Here is a 22,181-nt window from a genome sequence, read left to right on the forward strand (position 1 = left end):
TCTACTTTTTCTCTAATTCCATTTTGGAATGCTAATTGACACAAACAAATCTTCTAATGTTACCATTGTTTTCAAGAATGCATAACCTAATTTCTAAGACCTCTTTCTAAAATTTTGATAATTTGTTCCTTTTACCTGTTTTCTCAATCAAATACTTTATTCCCTAGATCTTTCTGCCATTTTCCTGTACATTCCCTTCTGGTCAACACTTTTATATCCTGAGGTGCCCAATTAATAATAATCTAGGGTTGCACCTGACCACCTGACCAACCAAAAGGGGAATATTAAAAGGCTGACTTTTTTTTTCTGTATGTAAAAATCTAGTATTGTTCTACCCAATATAAGTTAAATGATCTGACTGAACAGACTGATTTACACTTTATGTACTTAAAAATCCCCATCTGCCTATCCACAGCATACCTAAAATATTCCCCCAACACAGCATCAAAATGGCATATGCAAGCATATATTATCTCGGTATAACATTAACCACTACCTCTTTTTTCCCAAGCTGCGATTACTTTCTCTGACAGGAAAAAGAAATGAAATATCCCTGACACAAATGACATTTGGTTTCTTAGAGTAACCACAGTTCTATCATATTACAGTTCTATCATATTATCATATAATAACTCTCTAAAATATGAACCAAAACTGAGCAATGGCAAGAATACAGGTCTGTATTCTTTACATATAAATATTCCCTAAACTCAGAAAACTATCCACACACACCTACACACACACACACACACACACACACACACACACACACACACACACACAGAGCCCATTTAAAACAGGCTGTATTTAAAGAACAAACTGATAGTTGCCAGAGGGGAGGGGGATAGGGATATGGGCAAAATGTGTGAAGGCAAGTGGGAGATACAAGCTTTCTGTTATGGAATGAATAAGTCCTGCAAATAGAAGGCAAAGCATAAGAAATATAGTCCATGATACTGTAATGGCACTGTATGGTGACAGATGGTAGCTACACTTGTGGTGAACATGGCATAACATATAAACTTGTGGAATCACTATGTTGTACACCTGAAATTAATGTAACATTGTGTGTCAACAATATTCAAATTTAAAAAATAAATTAAATAAATAAATAAAACAGACTATTTCATGTACTGTGGTTTTCAAATAAAACCACACTATTACGGTAGCATCTTTGATTTCTGGAATCAATCTTCACAATATGCTCATCAAGGAAGTAAAAGTTAGTGAACTACAAAAAAATAACTGAAGACTACTTTCTGTTTACTAGACATATACAAACATACAATCTAGGCAGCCAGAACACAGTTTTTCAATAGGGAAGAAAAATCTGGTTTGCCTTAAAAGAAGTATTAAGTAATATATCTTGGGAACACATCTGAAATATTTGTTTTTAATTTCTGAACAGTTACACAGAAATTTATTACATAGAAAAGTTATATTTGGTTAAGTGATCAGAGTCACCAAAATCCATTACAGTAAAACCTTGGTTTGCAAGCATAATTCATTCCAGAAACATTCTTGTAATCCAAAGCACTTGTATATCAAACTGAGTTTCAAGAACCATTGGCTCAGTTGTGATCATGTGACATTTGGCATCACATACTACTTGTGTTGCAAGACATCACTTATTTATCAAGTTAAAATTTATGAGAAATGTTTGCTCATCTTGTGGAACACTCACAGAACAAGTTACTCACCATCCAAGGTTTTACGTATTTTACTCTAAAATCAGACATTTTAACATCTTTCATACTCTCCCCCCAAATATTAGCCTCAACTGATATATTTTCTGTAATAATCACCTTCTCTACATTTCAAAAAGTACACGCTAGGAGAAATGTCATCTCTTGATAGTTATTTGACTCCCAATTAAAGCATTCACTGCCGTAAGTCATCTCACTACAAACAGTAATTACTAACATATTTCCTGCTGTTTTAGACCCATACTGTTCAAGACCCATACTGTGTACTTTAAATCAATTTAGAAATTAAACTTCGGCTAGAATACAGTAAGTTGATTGCATTTTTTAAAAACCACAGTAGTCTTCAATATTCACATCTAAGTCCCTAACACTGTTAACATTAGAGTTTCATAAAACAGATATATACTTGTTGTACCAGCAAGTTATACATAATCTCTGAGCCCCTACTTTATGTCCAATGCTGCACTAAAGTGTTTGTTAATAAAGGAGTTTTAATGTAAACCCAGGTCTTCTTCACTCTATACACTTTGTTTCAAATTATAATTCTATTCACTTGTATCAAAATCATTTTTTTAATTTTTTAAGTTTATTTACTTATTTTGAGAGAGACAGAGACAGTGTGAGTGGAAGAGGGGCAGAGAGAGAGGGAGACAGAGAATCCCAAGCAGGCTCCACGCTGCCAGCACAGAGCCCAATGCCAGGCTTGAATTCCCAAAACCGCAAGATCATGACCTGAGCAAAACCAAGAGTCGGACACTTAACTGACTGACCCACCCAGACACCCCTCAAAATCATTCTTTAAAAAAAGTCTCTCTTGCTAGAAACAATTTTTGAAAGACATTTTAATCGCCTTCTTTTTTTAATGTTTATTTTTGAAAGAGAAAGGAAATGAGCAGGGGAGGGGCAAAGAGAGAGGGAGATAGAGGATCTGACGCAGGCTCTGTGCTGACAGCAGAGAGCCCAATGTGGGGTTCAAACTCAGAAACTATGAGATCATGACCTAAGTCAAAGTCAGATGTTTAACCGACTGAGCCAACCAAGCTCTATCTTCTGTCTAATCATGTTCCATCTAACAACAGTCCCAAATAAAATCTAATGCAAAATTAACACACAGCAATAAACACTGACACACATTCCTGGAATATTCTAAAATACAGCCAAATGATCAAATATCAAATATTTAAATAGTGATATCCAGATACTCTTAATTCAGAATATGGAAATGTTTTTAAATATGAAATTTGTGGGGCGCCTGGGTGGCGCAGTCGGTTAAGCGTCCGACTTCAGCCAGGTCACGATCTTGCGGTCCGTGAGTTCGAGCCCCGCGTCAGGCTCTGGGCTGATGGCTCAGAGCCTGGAGCCTGTTTCCGATTCTGTGTGTGTCTCTCTCTCTCTGCCCCTCCCCCGTTCATGCTCTGTCTCTCTCTGTCCCAAAAAATAAATAAACGTTGAAAAAAAAAATTTAAATATGAAATTTGTCAAATTGGTTTCCATACAACACCCAGTGATCATCCCAACAGGTGCCCTCCTCAATACCCATCACCCACCCACCTCTCCCTCCCACCCCTCATCAACCCTCAGTTTGTTCTCAGTTTTTAAGTGTCTCTTATGTTTTGGCTCTCTCCCTCTCTAACCTCTTTTTTTCCCCTTCCCCTCCCCCATGGTCTTCTGTTACGTTTCTCAGGATCCACATAACAGTGAAAACATATGATATCTGTCTTTCTCTGTATGGCTTATTTCACTTAGCATCACACTCTCCAGTTCCATCCACGTTGCTACAAAAGGCCATATTTCATTCTTTATCATTGCCACGTAGTATTCCATTGTGTATATAAACCACAATTTCTTTATCCATTCATCAGTTGATGGATATTTAGGCTCTTTCCATAATTTGGCTATTGTTGAAAGTGCTGCTATAAACATTGGGGTACAAGTGCCGCTATGCATCAGCACTCCTGTATCCCTTGGGTAAATTCCTAGCAGTGCTATTGCTGGGTCATAGGGTAGATCTATTTTTAATTTTTTGAGGAACCTCCACACTGTTTTCCAGAGAGGCTGCACCAGTGCAGAAGCTTTTTATCTTCATGAGTACCCAATAGTTCATTTTTGCTCTTAATTCCCTTGCCTTAAGGGATGTGTCAAGTAAGAAATTGCTGCGGCTGAGGTCAGAGAGGTTTTTTCCTGCTTTCTCCTCTAGGGTTTTGATGGTTTCCTGTCTCACATTCAGGTTCTTTATCCATTTTGAGTTTGTTTTCGTGAACGGTATAAGAAAGTGGTCTAGTTTCATTCTTCTCCATGTTGCTGTCCAGTTCTCCCAGCACCATTTGTTAAAGAGACTGTCTTTTTTCCATTGGATATTCTTTCCTGTTTTGTCAAAGATTAGTTGGCCATACTTTTGTGGGTCTAGTGCTGGGGTTTCTATTCTATTCCATTGGTCTATGTGTCTGTTTTTGTGCCAATACCATGCTGTCTTGATGATTACAGCTTTGTAGTAGAGGCTAAAGTCTGGGATTATGATGCCTCCTGCTTTGGTCTTCTTCTTCAAAATTACTTTGGCTTTTCAGGGTCTTTTGTGATTGCATACAAATTTTAGGATTGCTTCAGAACATGGATATCTAATTAGTGTCAAGCTGAGCATTTTTTAAATTTTACAAACCCCATACAGGATTAACAATGCAGACCTAATCAGATCCGAAAATACATTTTTTGACACCCCCCCCAACACATGTGTCACACATACATCTGTATCAACAACATAAAAGCCAAAGGCAGCCATTTAAAAAATTACCTTCGCAATGAAACAACAAAAGAATGAGAATCATACAGGAAGTCAAATCTTCATTTTATATTTTTAAATGTTTGTTTATTTTTGAGAGAGAGAATATGAATGGGGGAGGGGCAAAGAGAGAGAGAGGGAGAATCCCAAGCAGGTGCCATGCTCTGTGTGGAGCCCAATGCAGGGCTTCATCTCACGACCGCAAGATCACAACCTGAGCCAAAATCAAGAGTCAGGTCATTTAATCGACTGAGCCACCCAGGTGCCTGTCAAATCCTCATTTTAATGTGTACTTGGTAAACCTGACTCTTCCCTACTTAAGAACTTGGAAAGCACTTTAAAATTTACACAGAGGCTTCAGCAATTATGTATATTTAAAAACATGTATGTCTCATAGCAAACACAAACCAAGATAAAACTTATTGAATTTCACTGAACTTTATTTACTTATCATCCACAAGACAGAACTATAAGAGAGTAAAGTTTTTATAATATTAAAAAATTAAGACTTCAAGTAGAGATTGATGAGGAAAACAAAGGCAAGAGAAATGTAGCTTAAATCTCCTTATAGCTTGCAGCCCTGATAAACACCTGGAACATGCAGAGTGTGACCTTCCTCAAGCAACTCATGGCTGCTTTACTTCCTTAATGTTTTTGTTTTATTAAAGACTAAAACTAACCTTATCTTAACAATAACTAGCCCCTCAAGGTCCTGAAAGCCTTGCTTCCAAATTTCCTAGAAACTTACTTTATTTACCTCTATTTCCCTCCCTCCACAAACTTAAAAATATAAAATCAGGCACTCCTCACAACCCCAGTGCAGCTCTTTCTGCCCACGAGTCCTTCCCCCGTGTTTTACTAAAATAACCTTTTTGCACCAAAGATGTCTCAAGAATTCCTTCTTAGCCATTTGCTCAAGAACCCCAAGAGATCATCTCCCCTATTCCTTCTAGGACTTACTACTACTACTACTACTACTACTATTACTACAGGGATCCTCTAGTATGTTGGAAGATGTCCTCCCCTGGGACAATTACAACTTCAATTTCTACAGCAGAAATTGCCATTTGATCATTCTCTGCCACTTCTCTCTGCTCAGAATAAACTTGGCAGCCCCCACATTTTTTTTAACAAAAACCATTTTAACAACCACACACACACTCACACAAAGTGTACAAAGATTTACTTATAAAGCTTTTCTAAAAAGGTCTGAAAGTTACAGCAGGTACCTAATATTATACATATATTACTCCCTTCTTTCCCACAGGTCACAATTTATTAAGAGCTTCCTTGGTGCCAAGTATTAAACACTTTTGGCTCACTATCTAATCTACTCCTCACATAACCTTTAAGAGGTAAATTTTATTACTTCCACTTTACTGATGAAATAGTGAGGCTTATAGAAATGAAATACTTCAAGATACTTCCCAGCCTGAATCTCCCCAATTCCAAGTCCCTGAGTAAAGTCATTATTTATATTTTGCTCTAATAAGGGAATGTTTTGTAAAGGTCAGGTTTTAGCTGTATTTTAATATTTCTCTCCCTGCAAATCAGACTGGTATGGACATACAATGCAAACAATGAAATAGAGTCTGGTAGGCAAATAAAACATCATTAAAATAGTCCTGAAGAGGGAGAAGCCACTATTATAAAGTGGCTTGTAAAAAGGTTAATTGCATACAACAATACACCCTTTTCAAAACTTATTAAATCAAAACTTCAGAACCATAACTTAAAACAGTGCAATTTAAATCAAATCCCAGTAGAACTGATTTAGGTGTCATTTAAAAAACAAGGACTATTTTCAGCATTTGGGGTGGGAGAATTTAGGATTAGCATAGGGTTGACAGATTTAGCAAATAAAAATACAGGATAAATCTTTATTTCAGAAATATATCCCATGAGATGTTTAGGATATACGAAAAAAGTTCATTGTTTATCTGAATTCAAATTTAACTGGGGGTCCTGTATTTTATCTTGTAACCTAAGTTATGAAGAACTAAATAGACTCAAATTCAGCTCTATTATGTTATTGTTTTTGATACTGATTTTTAGGCAACAGGTTAAAGGTTAAGTGGAAGATAATAGCTTTTCTGGCAGGTTTAATCCACAGGAATGTTTTACTTAGAGTTAAGGTTTAGTGAAAGCTCTGAAAACATAAACTCTACTTCCATAGCTTTTTTGTTATTATGTGATCACTAAAATAAAGAATAATTCCAAAGTTTGTCATGGTATGCAGATGTTTTGTAAATGTTTTCTTCCTCATTCCTTCACCCTCATAAAAAAAAAAAAACGAGTGAAATACTTGAAGCAAAACTAATCTGATGTGAAAAGTCAAAATATATATATATTGCTTTTACTACCTGCCAGGTACAAGTCAGCAAGGCCACAGCTCTATAGCACCTTTAATTTTTTTTAATGCTTATTTATTTTTGAGAGAAAGAGAGAGAGCAGGAGCAGGGGAGTAGCAGAGAGAGAAGGAGAGACACAGAATGTGAAGCAGGCTCCAGGCTCTGAGCTGTCAGCAAAGAGCCTGACCTGGGGCTTGAACTCACAAACTGTGAGATCATGACTGAAGCCAAAGTCTGACGCTTAACCAACTGAGACACCCAGGTGACCCTCTATAACACCTTCTTTAAAAACTATTAAAATAGTGTCGGGGGATCCTGGGAAGATGGCAGCGTAGGAGGAGGCTGGGCTCACCGCGCATCCTGCTGATCACTCAGATTCCACCTACACCTGCCTAAATAACCCAGAAAACCGCCAGAAGACTAGCAGAACGGAGTCTCCGGAGCCAAGCACAGACGAGAAGCCCACGGAAGAGAGTAGGAACGGCAGAGAGGTGGTGCACGCTCCACAGACTGGCAGGAGGGAGCCGGAGCGGAGGAGCAGCCCGCTGGCCAAGCAGAGCGCCTGAGTCTGGCTTGCAAAAGTGGAGGGGCCGGACCGAGTGTATTCCGACAGCAAGAGGGACTTGACATCTGGAAGGTTATAAGCTAACAGCTCTGCTCGGAGAACGGGAGGGCTGAAGGACAACGGGAGGGAGAGTTGCTGAGCTCCGGATGACAGAGCTCAGCTTGGCGGGGAACAAAGGTGCTCGCCAGTGCCATCTGCCTCGCCCATCCCCCAGCCAAAATCCCAAAGAGAACCAGTTCCTGCCAAGGAACTTGATTGCACCGCGCAAGCCCAACACTGTGCTTCTGCGGATCCATCCCTCCGGCGGGTCTGACTCCCTCCCAGTGCCGCAGGGCACCTCCCGAAGCAGATCTCCGAAGGAAAAGCAAGCTGAGCCTGCCCCTCCGGCACCTGTGCACCTTGCCTACCCACCCCAGCTAATACGCCAGATCCCCAGTACCACAAGCCTGGCAGTGTGCAAGTAACCCAGACAGGCCATGCCACCCCACAGTGAATCCCGCCCCTAGGAGAGGGGATGAGAAGGCACACACCAGTCTCACTGTGGCCCCAGCAGTGGGCTGCGGGCAGACATCAGGTCTGACTGCAGCCCCGCCCACCAACCCAAGTTATTCAAGACAGCACAGGGGAAGTGCCCTGAAGTCCCACACCACTCCAGGGACTATCCAAAATGACCAAATGGAAGAATTCCCCTCAGAAAAACGTCCAGGAAATAACGACAGCTAATGAACTGATCAAAAATGATTTAAACAACATAAGAGAAAGTGAATTTAGAATAATAGTCATAAAATTAATCGCTGAGCTTGAAAACAGTATAAAGGACAGTAGAGAATCTCTTGCTACAGAGATCAAGGGACTAAGGAACAGCCAGGAGGAGCTAAAAAATGCTATCAATGAAATGCAAAATAAAATGGAGACAACTACGGCTCGTATTGAAGAGGAAGAGGAGAGAATAGGTAAACTAGAAGATAAAATTATGTAAAAAGAAGCAAAGAAAAGGTAAAAAAATCCAGGAGTATGAGGGTAAAATTAGAGAACTAAGGATGCACTAAAGAGAAATAATCTACGCATAATTGGTATTCCAGAGGAGGAAGAGAGAAGGAAAGGTGCTCAAGGTGTACTTGAAGAAATAATAGCTGAGAACGTCCCAGATCTGGGGAAGGAAAAAGGCACTGAAATCAAAGAGGCACAGAGAACTCCCTTCAGACGGAACTTGAATCGATCTTCTGCACGACATATCATAGTGAAACTGGCAAAACACAAGGGTAAAGAGAAAATGCTGAAAGCAGCTAGAGATAAACGTGCTCTAACATATAAAGGGAGACCTGTAAGACTCATGACCGATCTCTCTACTGAAACTTGGCAGGCCAGAAAGGCATGGCAAGAGATCTTCAATGTATTGAACAGAAAAAAATATGCAGCCAAGAATCCTTTATCCAGCAAGTCTGTCACTTAGAATAGAGGGAGAGATAAAGGTCTTCCCAAACAAACAAAAACTGAAGGAATTCGTCACCACTAAACCAGCCCTACAAGAGATCCGAAGGGGGATCCTGTGAGACAAAGTACCAAGACTTTGCTACAAGCATGAAACCTACAGACATCACAATGACTCTAAACCCATATCTTTCTATAATAACACTGTATGTAAATGGACTAAATGCGCCAACCAAAAGACATAGGGTATCAGAGTGGATAAAAAAACAAGACCCATCTATTTGCTGTCTACAAGAGACTCATTTTAGACCTGAGGACACCTTTAGATTCAGAGTGAGGGGATGGAGAACTATTTATAATGCCACTGGGAGTAAAAAGAAAGCTGGAGTAGCCATACTTATATCAGACAAACTAGACTTTAAATTAAAGGCTGTAACAAGAGATGAAGAAGGGCATTATATAATAATCACAGTGTCTATCCATCAGGAAGAGCTAACAATTATAAATATCTATGTGCTGAATACAGGAGCCCCCAAATATATAAAACAATTACTCACAAACATAAACAACCTTATTGATAAGAATGTGGTAATTTCAGGGGACTTTAACACTCCACTTACAGAAATGGATAGATCATCTAGACACACAGTCAATAAAGAAACAAGGGCCCTGAATGATACATTGGATCAGATGGACTTGACAGATATATTTAGAACTCTGCATCCCAAAGCAACAGAATATACTTTCTTCTTGAGTGCACATGGAACATTCTCCAAGATAGATCATACACCGGGTCACAAAACAGCTCTTCATAAGTATACAAGAATTGAAATGATACCATGCATACTTTCAGACCACAATTCTATGAAGCTTGAAATCAACCACAGGAAAAAGTCTGGAAAACCTCCAAAAGCATGGAGGTTAAAGAACACCCTACTAAAGAATGAATGGGTCAACCAGGCAATTAGAGAAGAAATTAAAAAATATATGGAGGGGCGCCTGGGTGGCGCAGTCGGTTAAGCGTCCGACTTCAGCCAGGTCACGATCTCGCGGTCCGTGAGTTCGAGCCCCGCGTCGGGCTCTGGGCTGATGGCTCAGAGCCTGGAGCCTGTTTCCGATTCTGTGTCTCCCTCTCTCTCTGCCCCTCCCCCGTTCATGCTCTGTCTCTCTCTGTCCCAAAAATAAATAAACGTTGAAAAAAAAATTAAAAAAAAATATATGGAAACAAACGAAAATGAAAATACAACAATCCAAATGCTTTGGGATGCAGTGAAGGCAGTCCTGAGAGGAAAATACATTGCCATCCAGGCCTATCTCAAGAAACAAGAAAAATCCCAAATACAAAATCTAACAGAACACCTAAAGGAAATAGAAGCAGAACAGCAAAGACAGCCTAAACCCAGCAGAAGAAGAGAAATAATAAAGATCAGAGCAGAAATAAACAATATAGAATCTAAAAAAACTGTAGAGCAGATCAACGAAACCAAGAGTTGGTTTTTTGAAAAAATAACCAAAATTGACAAACCTCTAGCCAGGCTTCTCAAAAAGAAAAGGGAGAGGACCCAAATAGATAAAATCATGAATGAAAATGGAATTATGACAACCAATCCCTCAGAGATACAAGCAATTATCAGGGAATACTATGAAAAATTGTATGTCAACAAACCGGACAACCTGGAAGAAATGGACAAATTCCTGAACACCCACACTCTTGCAAAACTCAATCAGGAGGAAATAGAAAGCTTGAACAGACCCATACCAGTGAAGAAATTGAATCAGTCATAAAAAATCTCCCAACCAATAAGAGTCCAGGACCAGATGGCTTCCCAGGGGAGTTCTACCAGACGTTTAAAGCAGAGATAATACCTATCCTTCTCAAGCTATTCCAAGAAATAGAAAGGAAAGGAAAACTTGCAGACTCATTCTATGAAGCCAGTATTCCTTTGATTCCTAATAAAAAAAGAGAACTACAGGCCAATATCCCTGATGAATATGGATGCAAAACTTCTCAATTAGATACTAGCAATTCGAATTCAACAGCATATAAAAAGAATTATTCACCATGATCAAGTGGGATTCATTCCTGGGATGCAGGGCTGGTTCAACATTTGCAAATCAATCAATGTGATACATCACATTAATAAAAGAAAAGATAAGAACCATATGATCCTGTCAATCAATGCAGAAAAGGCCTTTGACAATATTCAGCAACATTTCTTAATAAATACCCTCGAGAAAGTCGGGATAGAAGGAACATACTTAAAGATCATAAAAGCCATTTATGAAAAGCCCACAGCTAACATCATCCTCAATGGGGAAAAACTGAGAGCTTTTTCCCTGAGATCAGGAACACGACAGGGATGTCCACTCTCACCGCTGTTGTTTAACATAGTGTTGGAAGTGCTAGCATCAGCAATCAGACAACAAAAGGAAATCAAAGGCATCAAAATTGGCAAAGAGGAAGTTAAGCTTTCGCTTTTTGCAGATGACATGATATTATACATGGAAAATCCGATAGACTCCACCAAAAGTCTGCTAGAACTGATACATGAATTCACCAAAGTTGCAGGATACAAAATCAATGTACAGAAATCAGTTGCATTCTTATACACTAACAACGAAGCAACAGAAAGACAAATAAAGAAACTGATCCCATTCACAATTGCACCAAGAAGCATAAAATACCTAGGAATAAATCTAACCAAAGATGTAAAAGATCTGTATGCTGAAAACTATAGAAAGCTTATCAAGGAAACTGAAGAAGATATAAAGAAATGGAAAAACATTCCGTGCACATGGGTTGGAAGAATAAATATTGTCAAAATGTCAATACTACCCAAAGCTATCTACACATTCAGTGCAATCCCAATCAAAATTGTACCAGCATTCTTCTCGAAGCTAGAACAAGCAATCCTAAAATTCATATGGAATCACAAAAGGCCCCGAATAGCCAAAGTAATTTTGAAGAAGAAGACCAAAGCAGGAGGCATCACAATCCCAGACTTTAGCCTCTACTACAAAGCTGTCATCATCAAGACAGCATGGCATTGGCACAAAAACAGACACATAGACCAATGGAATAGAATAGAAACCCCAGCACTAGACCCACAAACGTATGGCCAACTCATCTTTGACAAAGGAGGAAAGACTATCCAATGGAAAAAAGACAGTCTCTTTAACAAATGGTGCTGGGAGAACTGGACAGCAACATGCAGAAGGTTGAAACTAGACCACTTTCTCACACCATTCACAAAAATAAACTCAAAATGGATAAAGGACCTGAAGGTGAGACAGGAAACCATCAAAACGCTAGAGGAGAAAGCGGGAAAAGACCTCTCTGACCTCAGCCGTAGCAATCTCTTACTCGACACATCCCCAAAGGCAAGGGAATTAAAAGCAAAAATGAACAACTGGGACCTTATGAAGATAAAAATCTTCTGCACAGCAAAGGAAACAACCAACAAAACTAAAAGGCAACCAACGGAATGGGAAAAGATATTTGCAAATGACATATCGGACAAAGGGCTAGTATCCAAAATCTATAAAGAGCTCACCAAACTCCACACCCGAAAAACAAATAACCCAGTGAAGAAATGGGCAGAAAACAGGAATAGACACTTCTCTAAAGAAGACATCCGAATGGCCAACAGGCACATGAAAGATGCTCAACGTCGCTCCTTATCAGGAAAATACAAATCAAAACCACGCTCAGATATCACCTCACGCCAGTCAGAGTGGCCAAAATGAACTAATCAGGAGACTATAGATGCTGGAGAGGATGTGGAGAAACGGGATCCCTCTTGCACTGTTGGTGGGAATGCAAATTGGTGCGGCCACTCTGGAAAACAGTGTGGAGGTTCCTCAGAAAATTAAAAATAGACCTACCCTATGACCCAGCAGTAGCACTGCTAGGAATTTACCCAAGCGATACAGGTGTACTGATGCATTGGGGCACTTGTACCCCAATGTTTATAGCAGCACTCTCAACAATAGCCAAATTATGGAAAGAGCCTAAATGTCCATCAACTGATGAATGGATAAAAAAATTGTGGTTTATATACACAATGGAGTACTACGTGGCAATGAGAAAGAATGAAATACGACCCTCTGTAGCAACATGGATGGAACTGGAGAGTGTGATGCTTAATGAAATAAGCCATACAGAGAAAGACAGATACCATATCATTTCACTCTTATGTGGATCATGAGAAACTTAACAGAAACCCATGGGGGAGGGGAAGGAAAAAAAAAGAGGTTACAGTGGGAGAGAGCCAAAGCATAAGAGACTCTTAAAAACTGAGAACAAACTGAGGGTTGATGGAGGGTGGAAGGGAGGGGAGGGTGGGTGATGGGTATTGAGGAGGGCACCTTTTGGGATGAGCACTGGGTGTTGTATGGAAACCAATTTGACAATAAACTTCATAAAAAAATACTGTAAAAAAATAGTGTCAATATATACTTGCACCTCAAAGCAGAGTTTAACGTAAACATTCAAAATCAGGTAGAAACGAAGATAAATTTTCATTTTCCCTTAGAACCCAGGCCTCAGTCATTCAGGAGTTTATTTTTTATAATGATTGAATATCAATTCCCTTCTGTGTCAGGTACTGTGCCAGGCAAGATATCAATCCCTTCTGTGTCAGATACTGTGCCAAGCCAGATCTTCTTTCTGCATCCCTGGAGTACCTACCAACTAGTTGGTGAGCCATTACTAGGATATGCCAAATAAATATTGTAACAGGGGTATGCATAGTTTAAAGAGATGACTTCTCCCCTCCTGGCCTAAAGGCCAGTTAGAAAATTCACATGTAAAACCAAAACCATGTCCATGTTTTAAACAACTTGCAGGTCATAGCTTTTTCTGTGGTTAGCATTTTGGTTTTGTATAAGTTAAAGGGAAAATACCTGAGATTCCTCCAGTCTCTGGGTGACACCAGGCCAGGCTCTCTAAAGTTGGCTCTGTTTGGTGTGTGGAATCCCTAGCATAAATACCCCATATCAGAAGCCAGGCAAATCACCATGCAAGGGAGAATGGCTATTCTCCCAGGGGCAGTGGCCCAGACTGGGCACAACACCTGTGGTGTTTGTAAAGCTACAGGTGCTCAAGTTCCATTGAAGACCACCCTAAGGGTAGACACCAAAAACTTTTTTGGGGGGCAAAAAAAGATTCCCCAGGCAATTCAGACACACAGACTTGGTTAAGAACATTACATCACCTAGTCAGAGGACTAAATCACACTAGGGTGCATTCACAATAGGGCTGAACAGGATGTTCATGCATCCTGAAGTTGTCTCCACTCCAGGTGACTAAAAAAATAAAGTCACAAGGCTGATTTGGCTCCTTCTTTAGTGATATTTCACAGACTAAAATAAAATTCTCTGAGAAAGCTCACTTTTCATCCAAGTTGTCTGCTGAGGCCATGGCAAAGCCCTTCCAACAACAAGTATAAGGAAACATTCAACACCTCATGAAACAGCTTTACTTTAACGTTTTGGGAGACAAAAGAACAAAACTGGGAGGGGAAATGATCCTTTATACACTGCATTGCTTTAACAATGAGGTCATGAACAATGTTCAAGGGAAAAGTACATTACACTGAGATTTTGCTGGGTTTAGTATATAAAGGAGGCAGAAAGAGGGATGTGTGGTTTAATCCACTGCAACAACAACAACAAAAACTAAAAATGAAGAAGTAATTTCTCTTCTCAAGTTCACCAGTGTCCCATATGTGACTGAGTAACTAATCTACTCTTTCGATGTTTAGATTACTGCACTCTCACAGAGAGAAAAACCATTTACTTGAAATTCAATAATACAACCAACATATTATATTGCAAATACTGCACATTAAAAAAAAAGTAAAGACACTTTAGATCAGTCTAATGTTCTCAACCTTGCCTGCTTTATATATTTACAACATGCAGTCCTGGTGGCTCAACCTCCACTTCTCCATGCCAAATTCAGAAAGCAATCCCTTCAATAGATAGATACTAAGGACAAGGACCAATAAAGGAATATCAAGTACTCCAATCGCCTTTATTATCAGACAGCTCCATAGTGCACATACATGATGTCACATCAAAACAGAGAAGAGCATAAACTCTGAGGAAAACAGGATCTGATAACTGATGGCAACTTCCATAAATTAACCTAAGTAAATATAGCTTCTCTTACCACAGGCACCCTAAACTGGCCCCCTAGAGGGGATGAAACAGGTCTTATTTGTGTGAGGGGATGCCAATTTTTGTTAACAGATTTGATTAACAAAAACAAAACTAAAACACTGTCTCCAGCCTAAATTAGTTATCAAGAATTTTAGTGAGTCTTTCTACATACTATACAAATTATCTAGGATCTAAGATCTCTCAGTGTTACTTTTGAAAATAAGAATGTGAGTTCTATGCGGAGTTAAAATTCCTTTTACTGTCTTCTGAAAGCTCAAGAAACCAGCTCTTATGAATGCAATTAGAACTATGCACAAATCGAAACACGAAGGCATGAAATGCCTTTAATGCTCACAGCCCTTCACAGTTTATAACAAGTGTTCAGATAGTATCTGGTTGTAGGCATCCCAGGAGCTCCATGAGAGCTCCAACATCCTCATTTTACAGATGGTAAAGTTGAAGCACAGAGATGCTAAACATCTTGCCTAAAATCACTTTGGATCCAGCTGTCTCTTTCCAAACTCACAAAAGAAAAAAGATTTCACTTACACTCAGGTTTACTATACAAGCCACGATATTCTGAGCAATGCAGTAAAATCAAGAATTGATACTGTCCTACATGAATTCTGACCTTCATGCCTTTTCCAACTCCTATAGCAATGGTTCCCCTTTACATTGTCATGAAGACCCCTTTGCGAAATCTAATGAAAGTTAAGGAATTCTCAGCCCATAAAAAAAGGCACATATGCAAATGTTAGTAGTAGCTTTATTTATAATAGCCAAAGAGTAGAAACCACCCAAACATCCATCATCTGATGAACAGATAAATAAAATGTAGTATATCAATACAGTGGAATAACATTCAGCCAAAAAAGGAATGGTGTACTGATATAATGTGGATGAAACTTGAAAACATTATGCTAAATGAAAGAAACCAGTCACACAAAAGACCATATGTTGTATGACTCCATTTATATGAAATGTTCAGAATAGGCAACTTAACAGAGACAAAATGTGTACTAGTGGCTATCTAGATTAGCTGTTGGGTGGCTTGAGGGGAAATGAGGAGTGACTGCTCACATGTACAGGCTTCCTTATTGAAGTAATGAAAATGTTCTACAATTGATTGTGGTGATGGTTGCATAGCTATGAGCATACTTAAAAACCACTCAGTTGTACAATTTAAGTGGTGTATTATATGGTATGCAAATTATATCTCAATAAAGATATTATTTAAAAAACAACCAATAAAAATGCCCATAATGAACAGTATTTCCCAGATAATTTCAAACGGTTCACCAAGACCCTGAAGCCCATCTACAAGTGCAGTGGTGTCCAAGACTCGAGGTCATTAACTCCTTATCTACAGAAACAAGAATCACCACCCTATTTTCTTTGTTCTACTGTTGAGTTTTATTTCAGCTTCCCCTACCACAACTATCAAACCTATGCCTCCGACTTTTTAAGATCACTACTTCCATCTATTAGATCACATGACACTAGTGTTCAATATTGATTCATTAAAAACAGTCAAATAGTATAGTTTCATAAATATAATTTTAAGAGCTAGAAAGAACTTTTAGTGATTGAGCATCTATTATTTGCAAGGCATGGTCAGAAAGTAATGTAAAAGATGTAAAAATGTAAAAGACACAATTTCTGCCCTCAAGGAACTTAAAATCTAATAGGTAAGACAAGATTGATACACAAATAACAATATATAAAAGAGAAGGTGAATCTTGCATTTAAAAGCCAGGGATGATCAGCAGGGAAGAATGATTAAAGGAAAGTTTCTTGGCAGAGGTGGACTTTAATGCTGGGTTTGACTTTGAAGAGTACGTAGGATCTGAAAATGCAGAAGAGTAAAGAGAATTTCAGAGGAGAGAAGAATCAGGGATGTTTCAGAATAGTTCCTAGGAACTATTATAGGAACTATTAGGAACCATAAACAGGGGACTTAATGTCAAGGTCAGGATCCTGGACTTTATTTGATAGGCTCTAAAAAGCCAAGGAAGTCTGCTGAGTAGGGCAGTTACCTAATCAAAGCTGTATATTAAGATTGTTCAGCAATGTGTGGAAGTATATGGAAGGCAGAAAAAGTGAAGGCAGGGAAACAAATTGGGAGCCTATTAACAACAGTATGAAGAAAAAGTTACTATAGTCTGATTTGGAGAATGGTATCTTGACTCAGTAGCCATTTTTAAAGATCAAGGCACCCACTGAAAAATGAGTGCTTTGACATGCTGTAGCTACTCATTTAAAGTACGGCCAATATAGAAACCAGCTGTAGTTAATCATGGTACATACTTCCCTTGAAAAACCCCATTTACAACATGAGTTTTGAGATCTCCTTAAGATAGCATTTTAACATTAATTTCTTGGCTATCTTGGTTTGTGGGATTAGGAGGGGGCGCCAAAGATTCCTTTAGGTTCCCTTTGCTCCATTAACTATACAGGAAACATTTGAGGTTCTGTAACTTTACAAAAATCAATCCTGATAAGAGTTGAATAAGCTTCCACGGGACCAACAAAACCTAAAATCCAAGACTAAAAGACCTTAGACAAAATGACATTATTTGCGATAGAAAACAGTAAACGGTCAGAGAACTTGTTGAGCACAACGGAATTTCCTTTGAATTGCTTTATTTATATTTGTGAGCCTGAGGTGATTTGTGGTAGCCTGAGGTTGTGGGTCACAACCATTTCTGGGTTGTAGACGAGTACTGGACTGATAGCATTGGCGCGTTTACCAGCCAGGAATGGTTAAGGATTAGTACTCGCTCAGAAGAGGCAAAGAGGGAATCAGGGGCTACTTAAAAGGATTCCTCCCTATTCAAAGCGCAGTTAAACCCTGGGACTAGGGAAGGCAGTAGGAGGCCTGAATCACGTGACACCCCGCCCGGTACTAATCACACACTAGTTTCCGAGGGCCAAAAACATTAACCCTTAGCCCTTTTACTTCCAATCCCTGTCCCCTCCTCCCTCGCCTCGAGAGACCTTCCACTTCCCTTTCCCCTCTGATCTCGGCTCACTTGTCCCGGATGATGGTCTGCAGCTCCCGGATCTGATCATTCATCGGCAGCAGTTTAAGCTGCGTCCCGATCTGCTGGGAGAGTTCGTAGTTCCCTAGGAGGGATTCGCTGGCTGGTGCGTCACAGTTGCCAATGCCACCTTTGCTCTCTGAGTTGAGGCTGGCTGTGCTGCACGCCTGAGGGTCCCGTTCAGCGGGTTCACTAGAATGAGCTTGCCCTGTAGGGAGAGTCGGCTTGGCCTCAGAAGCGCTGTTTCCCCCGGCTTGATCTGAGATCCGGCCGCCAGGTCGCAGCGGCTCGGAGCTTGGGGTAAAGACAGAATTTACTTCATGGTTTTGACCGGGCACGGAGTCCGAACCCCGTAAGTCCATGGCCATACACCAGGCCCTGGGCCGACAGCTACCGACCCCTAAGGATAAAGGAGAGCAGGGAGAAGGGGCCGATGCTCACTTGCTCCACTATTCCCCGTGACACTTTCAAACTCCTAACCCGGGTCAGCCTTCTCACCCCTAGGCCTCCGTAGGTTCCCTTAGGCGGGCTACGTCCCTGCTCCGCCCACACAGGACGTACGGCCTGATGAAACACTATTGGCTTTTCTCCCTGTCACTCTCCAGCGTACCCTTTGAGTCGGCAGTCGGCCTGGGTTCCCAGACCTCAGCCAGGCAGATGGGATGAAGCTGGGGATGTTTGCTTGCAGGGTCTTCGGGAGCCCTTAGGGAATTCTGCATGCAAAACTGGGTGAGCGGGAGAGCCAGAAAAAAGTAGGGGTGGAGTGACAAAGTGATTACATATAAAAGGCCCATGATTTTAGACTGTGTGTCTTGGCAGAGAGATTATACTTCAGTAAGTGCATCTTCAGTTAGTTTGTCTCTCTAACCAAAAGGGGAAGTAAAAAAAATGCCTAGCAAGCTGCTGAAGAGCCTGCCCTCTACTAGACTGTTCTACAAACTGCAGCTTCCTAAGTGTGCTTGACCAACAGTGTTCCTTGTCTTTATTCCTTGGGACCTACACTGTTCAGTTACCATGGGGATCCTGACAGCATTTCAGATCCAAAACCACTTAGCTTCTTTTAAGTACTTGCAAAGACATTTTTTTTTTAATTCTTTTGAGAAAGAATATCTAGGGCAGTACTTTTTTTTTTTTCAACGTTTATTTATTTTTGGGACAGAGAGAGACAGAGCATGAACGGGGGAGGGGCAGAGAGAGAGGGAGACACAGAATCGGAAACAGGCTCCAGGCTCTGAGCCATCAGCCCAGAGCCCGACGCGGGGCTCGAACTCACGGACCGCGAGATCGTGACCTGGCTGAAGTCGGACGCTTAACCGACTGCGCCACCCAGGCGCCCCTAGGGCAGTACTTTTCAACACCAGTGTGTATTGGAACAATTGTAATACTTGTTAAAATGCAAGTTCTCATGGCCTTTGAGATTCTGATTGAGTAGATCTGAGATGGGATCAAAGAATCTTTGTTTTTAACAAGTAACCTGGCAATTAGGACCTTTTTTTAAATGACGCTCTGTGAGAAAGAGTGATTTACCGGCTCCCTTTTTAAAGGGCTCTAACACGAAAGTCAGAAACCTGCTAGTTCTGCTAAAAAATTATTGAGCAGCCTTTAACAAGTCCCCTTCCCTCTCTGGACTTGCCTTTCCCCATCTATAAGTGAGAAGCATTAGCTATTTGACCCCTAGATGTTCTTACAATCTTGACATTCTATAATTCCATTTTGCCTTCCAAACAACCAACTCTTAAAATTCCCTGTTCCACAGAGGAACATAAGCAACATATGAGAGATGCAGAGTAACATGAGTAACAGACAACAGGAATATGCAGGCCTTTGGTGGGACTTAAGCCTTGATCTGGCTCTCTATTTTCAATTTTTTGTTTGTTGTTTCAGTATTGGTATTAAAGGTATTTTTCTCCCTCTTTTTCACTCCTGTTTTCTCTCCTTTGTTCCTGACCCTATAGGTCAGTACACTATTAGCTGTAATTATCGAGTTTAAATTTGATTTGATGATAAGAATTGCAGCCTAGGATTATAATCCCAGTCACTTTTGAAAGCTTGTGCATCTTTGCACCTAGCACAGAATGCAGTTCAAAGCATCTCTGGACTTCAAAGCCAAATCTGGCTACTTTACCAATGGGTGCTCTAAAGGAAAACACTGCAGTACATTATTGTTTCATTATCAGTAATTTAAATGCAGTAATGAATTTAAAATGGTGTTTAAAATGGTCTTCCAAGACCAAAACTGCACTGTAGTCATATTTGTCTAGTGTCTCATCAGGCAAATGGCTTTGTTGACAATGCCACAGAATAGGAATTAGAACAGTACAATTGCCAGTGTGTCTTGTGTTTCACTCTTATAGGAAATACCCACATATATGCTTACTTATATTAACCAATAATCATTAGCAAATTTATGTATCTAGTTATTTAAGATGCTACTAAAAGCACAATTCACTAATGATTAATCATAACACCTAAAATTTGGTGGTTCGTAGTTTACAAAGAGCTTCTATACATTCTCTCATTTTAATTTTCAAAAAAAAAAACTTAAGGATTACCAGTCCCCATTTATAGATAATATCTGTGTGATTCTTTTTTCCTAAAGTGACTTGTCCAGGATCACATATCCAAAAAGAAGCAGAGCCAATACAGAAACCCCAGTCTTTTGACTTCAAATCCAGCCTTCTTTACACACACCTGCAGAACTATGAAATCATTCATTCAGTTAACGAATACTAGTTGAGCCATTACTATATGCCAGGCACGTTGCTAGGTGCTAAAACAGATACAAAGAAAAATGTGTGAAGATCTTGATATTCTCCATGGTCAGAGAGGTCATGGAAACCAAAGGACAATATTAAGCAGGATGGAGACCTACACCAAAGATACTAGCAGCAGAATTGACAAATTTGAATTTAGCTCTCTTGCTTACATTTTTATGGAGTTACAAAGCCTGATAAAGCAAAAGCTGGAAAATTTTCCTGTAGAAATTGAGATGATTATAAACTTTATTTTAGGTTTTGAGCTCTAAGTTTGATATAATCCCTGAAATTATGGGAAGCAAGAAACCAATTGCTTGTATCAATAGAACTCCTTCACATGCATTTACATAGTGCCTTTGGAAAGTACTTACATATAGGCTATCTCATTCAACATCGTGGAGTAGTTAGGCTCAGTATTATGATTCCCGTTTTACAGGTGAGAGAAATTGAGTCCAATCTGCTGGACCTTGCTATAAGCTTAATTGTGCAAAGAGTAAGACAAGGAATTAGTGAAAAAAACCATTTGAGGATGACTGGTGGGGGAGTGGGAGAGGACCAAAATCTAAAGGATGGAAAATGTAGTAAATAATACTATGCTGTGCCACCCTCATCCCCCATGAAAACCCAAATACTCTCCCACAGCTGCCTAGAATATTGTGGGTCTGGGTCCAGCCTCATAACTTATTCCCTTGCCAGTAACTGTCCTGTTATGAAGGATCTTCCCCACTCAATGTTACGCACACCCCCTTCTCGTCTCCAGAACAGCCTGCATCTATTGATAACGCTAGTTGAGGATACAAAGACTCAGCCCTCTTGACAAAACATATCTCAACATCATAGAGGCCATATATGAAAGGCCCACAGGTAATATCATCCTTAATGGGGAAAAACTGAGAGCTTTCCCACAAAGGTCAGAAACGCAATAGAGATGTCCACTCACATGACTGTTGTTCAATATACTACTAGAAGTCCTAACCTCAGCAATCAGACAGCAAAAATAACTAAAAGGCATACAAATCTTCAAGGAAGAAGTCAAAATCTTACTATCTGCAGGTGACTTTTTACTGTATATAAAAAACCCAAAAGACTCCACCAAACAATTGCTAGAACTGGTACACAAATTCAGTAAAGTCGCAGTATACAAAATCAATGTACAGAAATCTGTTGCATTTCTATACACCAATATTGAAAGAGCAAAAAGAGAAATCAAGGAATTGATCCCATTTACAATTGCACTGAAACCATAAGACACCTAGGAATAAACCTAACTAAAGAGGTAAAAGATCTGTACTCTGAAAACTATAGAATACTAATTTAAGAAATTGAAGATGACACAAAGAAATGGAAATATATTCCATGCTTATAGATTGGAAAAACAAATACTATTAAA

General features: G+C 39.7%; 1 protein-coding gene across 3 annotated transcripts in view; it reads right to left on the minus strand.

The window, feature by feature from the left end:
- The window catches only part of UPRT (uracil phosphoribosyltransferase homolog), a 30,082-nt gene extending 11,568 nt beyond the window's left edge, over positions 1-18,514 (minus strand). For all 3 annotated transcript variants that reach the window (XM_047097826.1, XM_047097824.1, XM_047097825.1), the window contains exon 1: positions 18,027-18,514. In XM_047097826.1, coding sequence (XP_046953782.1) covers positions 18,027-18,403 — 377 coding nt within the window. In that variant the 5' untranslated portion in view covers positions 18,404-18,514. The remainder of the gene's footprint in view (positions 1-18,026) is intronic.
- Positions 18,515-22,181: the final 3,667 nt, after the last annotated feature.

Source organism: Lynx rufus, unplaced genomic scaffold (assembly GCF_022079265.1).
Source record: "Lynx rufus isolate CCGP_SWC_20201006 ecotype Redwood Valley unplaced genomic scaffold, mLynRuf1.p SCAF_42, whole genome shotgun sequence".
NCBI classification, from domain to species: domain Eukaryota; kingdom Metazoa; phylum Chordata; class Mammalia; order Carnivora; family Felidae; genus Lynx; species Lynx rufus.